Source organism: Eurypyga helias, unplaced genomic scaffold (assembly GCF_000690775.1).
Source record: "Eurypyga helias isolate BGI_N326 unplaced genomic scaffold, ASM69077v1 scaffold21270, whole genome shotgun sequence".
In the NCBI taxonomy this organism is placed as follows: domain Eukaryota; kingdom Metazoa; phylum Chordata; class Aves; order Eurypygiformes; family Eurypygidae; genus Eurypyga; species Eurypyga helias.
The window spans coordinates 11,282-18,126 of NW_010226575.1; the positions used below are offsets into that span (position 1 = coordinate 11,282).

Below are 6,845 nucleotides of genomic sequence, written 5' to 3' on the forward strand. Positions count from 1 at the left end.
CGCCCAGGGAGCCAGTCAGCCCCGCTTGGCACATGCAGCTCTGCCAGATCCCGGGAGCTGACGGCTCTGTGCCTCGGGAAAATGGATGGGACGGGTGAGCTGGGGGGTGGGCGTAAGGCAGGCGGGATGTGGCGAGCAGCTCGGTGCCTCCAGCCCCGCCGGCGATTCCGCCAGAGCTGCTGGCTGAGCTGTCTCCCCATGCCTTGGCTGCTCAGCCCCGCTGCCAAAGTGTGGGTCAGGGCCCCGAGCTGAGCTCAGCGAGGGCATGCCTGACCCCAGCCACAGCAGCAGGACATGGGTGCTGTCACCCACACCCTTCTCACTGCAGGACCCCCAGCTGGTTTGGGTGGCACTGCAAGAACCGTAACCCGGTCACCAGAGCAAGGAGACCTCATCTCCACTGCTGCCAGCACAAGGCTTGTGTGGGAGACAACGGGACATGGGGGGATGCGGGAGCACGGACAGCAGTGGAGTGGGATGCTTAACGGGGTTCCCAGTCTCTATCCCACAGGCAGCTGCAGCCTTTCTAACATCGAGGGTCTTGAAGGGTACATCCTACCCCCCAGGCGTAACACAGGCACCAAGGAGGATCCCCCAAGACACGTGAATAAATAATTACAAGGAAAAAGAAACCAGAAAAACTAGGGGAAATAAAAGAGAGAAAGAAAAGCAGCCAGGCTGCTCAGCCAGAGTGGGATCATGGCACACGGCTGGATGGGGGGCAGCCCAGACCAGGGGCTCCTCAAGGGACAGGTCTGCCAAGGCCACGCTATCGATGCTGACGCAGCATCGTGGCAACGCAAACCACAATCCACTGTTGTTCACGGGTCTGGCCTTGTCCCCATGCCAGGGCCTCGATGCCTCAGCGGGACCAAGGGGTGCCACAGCTCCCTCTGCTCCTTCACGGGTGATCCACAGCCCCGCAGAGCAGTCTGGTGACGGGCTCTCGGCACAGAGACCTGAAATCCTGCTGTATTTATGCCTCCAGCTCCGCATCACCCACGGTGATGACACGGAAACCACCGGGCACAGCAGGATGCACGGGCTGGGTGTGGATTCTTCCATCCCCATTAGCCAGGCGCAGCCCCGCCATTAGCGACCGAGTAATTAGCCTTTGCGTCATTTGTGGGCAAGCCTCGTTGGTTGGAGTGTCGCATTTTAAGGCTAATTAGGGATGAGGGTTATCCTCTGCACAAGGCTTGGAGCTGGTTTGCTTGTTTTGTTCTTTTTTTTTGGTCTCTCTTGGGAAGTGGTTATTTCAGCCACAAGCAGGAATTGTCAGGAGCAGGGACAGGAGAGATCCCGGACATGGAGAAGCTTCCAGCGTGGCTGGCTGTCGGCCTGTTGGTAATCCACAGAGCCATCTCACAACTGTCCAGAGGCAAGACTAAGGCTGCAAGGAAATGAGGTGGCCCTGGCACACCCATGTACCCCCACATCCCTCCTGTCCACAGTAGCAAGCTTGGATAGAGCTCATCCTGCTGGGAACTGCACTCCATCTCTGTGTCTAGGGGCACACAAGGCACATGGGGGGCACAGAGGATGCTCTGGTCCTCCATGCAAACACACCCCCGCCATCCCTGCTGGGCTGAGATACAGGGGAGTCTGGCTGTAAGCTGGGACCCACAGCTCAACTGACAGCGTGGCGGCACCCAGGGAACGGATCAGCAACCCCCTCCCCCAGGTGATCTCAGGGGTTAAAGTGAGGCTGTTCTCAAGCACTGCTTGCAATCCACCATGTGTCTGAGCGGGAATGCGTCCATGGAAACAGCAGCCAGTGGCAAATCCCACAGAGAGCAGGATGGAGTGCTGAGGGACAGGCACCAACTGGATGCTGCAGCCTGAGGGGTTCTGGGTGGGGGGTAGATGTTGACAGCCCCAAGAATCCCTGTGGACACAGTGCCCAAAGGACAGGCTTGTAAATCCAAATAAAGTAACGGTGCATGGAGCACCGAACTTCCCTGCCTTTATCCCTAACCTGGCTGATACAACAGGGATGCAGAAGCAGGACAATCTCTGGCTTTTGCCCCATCACGAGCAGCAGCTCCCTGCACCTCTGCACCTCAGGAAAAGGCCCAAGGTATCTGTGCAGGTGCATCGCACCGGGCCCAGGCCGAGGGTGACCTGGCAACCAGGGCTGCTTCCCCAGGAAATTCATGGCTTTGCATGCCGGGCCCCAGCCAAAGCATCGCGCAGGTCCCATCTCACCCCTCCCAAGGGCTGCGCAAGGAGAGGAGCATGGGATGCACTCACTTTTCCCGGAAGGTCTCCTTCTCCTGCTCGCTCCACATGTTCATCACCTGCCGGTCCTTGTAGACCTTCATGGGGTCGTCCATGAGGCCGTTCATGTTGATGAATTTAATGCGCTGCTGGTCGGCATCGTACAGCATGGGCGGGATGACGGCGAGCTGCCGCATCTGCTTCTCCAGGTTCTTCGGGGAAAGCGGAGAGAACAGTTGGTCAGCACCACGGGGACAGCAGGGGACAGATGTTGGAGAAGGACGGGCGGGGGAACAGGAGAAGTCAAAAGCAAGCGCTAGACAGCTTTATTGCTAGCGTAATTGGAAATTAAACGCTGAAAGAGGCTATAGCTGGCAGCCGGGAAACAATTAATCTTTCATTTGGAAATAAAAGGCTTTAAGATACCACGTGGAAATGTCTGACTTAAGCAAAACAGCTCCTGGCCACGACAGGAGATAAGTCAAAGCAGCAATGGCATGGGGAATGCAAACCCCTTCCCCCCATCCCACACCCCAATCTGGGAGGGAAGGTGTTCTGCAAGGGTGGGCAGAGGGGGATGTCATGTCCCTTCAACCGGAGGCCGAATGCTGTTCCAGGATGTTGGGAATGTCACCACAATAGGGCCAGCATTCTCTTCTTTCCCCTTACACCCTGGGCCATAACCCGATGCCTTTACTCCATCCTACTCAAGCACAAACTTCACCCAGAGCCCCGGCATCACGCCGAAGAGGGCAGACGGGGCACACTGGTTTCCTTAAGTATTTGCAACAGAGTGGGCAACGCGACCGTGAGGCACTGGGACAGGTTGCCCCGAGAAGCTGTGGATGCCCCATCCCTGGAAGTGTCCAAGGCCAGGCTGGATGAGGCTTGGAGCAACCTGGTCTAGTGCAAGGTGCCCCTGCCCATGGCAGGGGGTGGCACTGGGTGGAGTTTAAGGTCCCTTCCCACCCAAACCAGTCTGGGATTTTTTGTCTCGTGTGTCACTGGGACTGTCCCTTTGGCTGAGCGGCTGGTGGTCCCCAGCACCGGTCTGCCCTGATGCTCTGACCACCCTCTTCCGCTTGCCAGCAGCACTATCTCTTCCAGTCCTCCCTGTCAGCTGGGCTGGCACTGGTCGGGCATAAATCCCAACCCCTGACTTGGGAAGGCCAGGTCCAGCTGCTGATCCAGGCCTTCCCAGCATCGTGCTGATTCCCCACTGTGACTCAGGAGATCCAGCCTCCCCCTCAAACATGGGCCTCCACATGCACAGGGATGTCCCAGCTCATTCATCTCATTCTCATCCTCACTAGCGTGCCTCCCCTCTAGCAACCGACCGCTTCGGATGCCCTGGAGGGTCTTGTCTCATCTCATCGTGGGAGGTGAAGGACAGCTTGTGGCCAGATCATCGACCCCGATGCCCACAGACGGCTCCAGCTGAAAGGGGCCAAGTCCCCTGCGCAGAGCCACGGGCAGCTGCCTGCACCCAAGAGCCTCTCCCTTCACCTGGCAGGGTCTCGGGGCACCGAGCACTGCGGATACACCCCGCTGGCAGCCAGCCAGCCCCCCTTCCTCTCCAGCAATGTGCCGGGGTAGAGAGCTCTCACCTCCCTGCTCCTTCCAACCCCGCGGAAGGGCTGGAAGCTCTTACGGTCTCCAATGAGGCACGCCAAGCAGTGCCAGGGCTCAGCAGGAGGCCGTCGGGGTGGGGTAGCAGCACACAGTGCAGGAGGTTGGAGGCAATCCTCTAACACTCCCCTTGGCTACGACCTCTGCAGAGCTGTACAACTTCCTTCTGCTTTCAAGATCCATGTCCTCCGGGTTGTCGCTGGCTAAGAGCCAACCGCCCGGGACCCAGGGCAGGGATGGAACCAGGGCACACAGGGACCAAACACCTCAGCTACGGCTGGGCGACGGCTGCTCTCCCCTCCCAAACGCCATCCGTTCACCGCAGCTCGCCTCCGTGCCAAGAGAGCGGGAACCCTTGTGAAACCAGATCCAAACACCGCCAAGGTCACGGGGATGTTTCAAGATGAATGGAGCACTCCCAGAAGATGTGGGCCAACTGGCTCACGAACAAACCATTCATTCCATAGGATTCCCCTGTGTCAAGCCGCAGGGCCCATTCAAAACAAATCGGAACATAAAAACCCCTCCACCCGGCAGCCAGGGCACTGGCTCCCCTCCCTTCCCACTGCTGCTTCCCATTTAAACCAACAGCCAGGAGGTGTCTGTGGGGTGCTACCCGGGACGAGCAGCACACTGGGGTTTCAACATCCCTAAGAGGCAGTCCCTATCCTAAACCCTATCCACTGGCTCCGGGGGTGTTTTGCCCCTGCAGAACCCTCGGCATGGCCTGAAGTTGGTGGGATTCGGTAGCTCACCGTGGGACCCAGTGGTACTCTCAGCTTCCTGGGAGAAGAGTGGGAGGGGTGAAGAAGAGGAGGAAGGACAACCCAGGCTCACCTCTTGCTCTGAGAGCCCGTCGATGATTTCCGACACCTCATGCTCGCTGCGTGCGGCTGACATGGAGAGCCCGCCACTGCCCCTCTGTCCTACCCTGCTGGGAAAGGGCCGCCAAACACTCAGGCACTGATGCTCCGTTACATAAGCACCAAATCCCACTCAGGACATCTCCTTCCCCCTTGTCGACCTCTATAATAACCGTATCCCAACAGCCCACCCAGGTCACCCCATCCCACGCCGCAGGAACTGCTCTGGCAGTGCTTCCTCCCACCCGGAGAGCACCGTCTCCCCTAGGTTTAGGGGTCACAGGTCAAGACCCTCAAACTACCTTCCTTACCTGTGCCCACCTCCTGGATCACTGCAACAGAAGGGCATTTCACACCCTACCGTGCTCCCTCCCCATTATTTGCTCCTTCACTTACACTGCAGAGATGGCATAAGGGTGTCAGCACCAAGCCATCAGCGCCGGGCCACCGCGTCTGGTTTGCAAATGCTGCGGCAACTTTTAAATCAAAACTGGCCACTGGCATCTTGCCCCACCACCCCAGAATCATCCACAAGCCCCAAGGAATTAAAACATTAAGGAGGTAAAACATCAAAATATTTCTTGGTACCATTTCTCCCCCTCTCTAAGATAAAACAAAGCCATGGATCAGGGAGTTTGGACCCATCCGGCTGTTAGCGAGGCACAGGGATGGGATGCTGCTGAACGGTTTGCGTTCTGCACACGTCAGGTGTCCCCCAACAAGATCCCGGGGCTGAAATGGGAAGGATGGGGAGTTTTCAGCCAGATGAAATCACCAGATGAATTTGGTGATTAATCACCACCAAATTAATTTGGGCAGTAATTAGTGCCATCCTGGCCAGGCAGCCAGCACAAGGACACGGCCAGCCAGGAGATCGGCAGCAGAGGGGAAATGCGCAACCACATTCCTCACGTTTTTCCTTCTCTCTTGGCTCTGTGCTGAGCCCCCCTGGGGAAAAAGCAGCAAAGCTGCTTCAATCAGACAGGGAGAAAAGGGACCAACAGCACCGACAGCCCGCTCCTCCCGCAACCGAATCCCACACCCATCCCCAAATAAAGAGAAAGGCTGTCTGATACCAGCTCAGCCCCTTCCTACCGCTTCTCCTCTAACCTCTGCATGCGCTCTTGCAGTTCCCGCTGCTTCCGGATCTCTGGGAATTGCTTCTCATAGTATTCCCGCACTTTGCTCTCTTTGGCACGGCGCCGGGGGTTATTTTCGATGCGTTCCACTTTTTTTTCCCAGGCTTCCATCAACTGGTCGTAGCGCTGGCAAAACTTCTGTTCCTGAAAGGGCAGAGAGAGAGAGGGAGCTCAGGAGACTCCCTGGGAAGGGCAGCTCCTCTGGGCCTTCGTCCGTGCTGAAAAACACAGTTTATCAGGATAGGGACACACGCCAGGGTCTGGGACTGACCCATGGGTAAATTCTCAAGGCAAGCCATCAGGTACCCTCAGGCTTTTCCCTTCCAGTTCCAATGTACAACGGTAAACCCAGGAATCTTGCCCGGCGTGGCTTTGTTTACCTCCCACCTTGGGTGTTTTGGCAACCAAAGCCCCCCCTGCTCCGACACGGCTGCCCATGCACGGGGAGAGGGCAAGTCGGCTGCCAGAGGCCACCGAGCAAGAAGGGACGCCCTGAAAATGCCCCTCCCTCCTCTGGCCACCCTCTTGCTGGGGGAGGAGACCCACAGACAGGAGAGGTACCCGCCGGCCGCAGCGGTGATGGGAGCGATGGGTGAGCCTCGTGCAAAAGCAGCCAGGCGACCAGAGCAGGGCTGAAGGTTTCAGTTTGAGCGAAACAAATGCCTTCTAGGCCCAAAATCAGGATGGGAAAGCAGATGTCGCTCTGCAAAACATTCAGTGTCAAACCCCAGGTCACCTCCTGCCCCCCACGCTGCTTTCCAGAACGGGAGTCTTGGCACCATGCTCAGCTTTCTTACTCAAAGAAATCACAGAGTGTGGTTTGGGTTGGAAGGGACCTTAAAGCCCACCCAGCCCCACCCCCTGCCATGGGTAGGGACACCTTCCACTAGACCAGGTTGCTCCAAGCCTCATCCAGCCTGGCCTTGGACACTTCCAGGCATGGGGCATCCACAGCTTCTCTGGGAAACCTGTTCCAGTGCTCCCCACCCTCTGC

The 6,845-nt window shown here is 57.7% G+C and overlaps 1 protein-coding gene across 1 annotated transcript in view; it reads right to left on the reverse strand.

Annotated features, from left to right (window-relative positions):
• Positions 1-5,995, reverse strand: part of LOC104511135 (nuclear receptor corepressor 2-like) — a gene marked incomplete at its 5' end in the record, with an annotated part of 15,285 nt that extends 9,290 nt beyond the window's left edge. Inside the window, 3 exons of the mRNA XM_010153622.1 lie at positions 2,254-2,432; positions 4,687-4,783; positions 5,823-5,995. Of these exons, the coding sequence (XP_010151924.1) occupies positions 2,254-2,432; positions 4,687-4,783; positions 5,823-5,995 (449 nt within the window). The remainder of the gene's footprint in view (positions 1-2,253; positions 2,433-4,686; positions 4,784-5,822) is intronic.
• Positions 5,996-6,845: the final 850 nt, after the last annotated feature.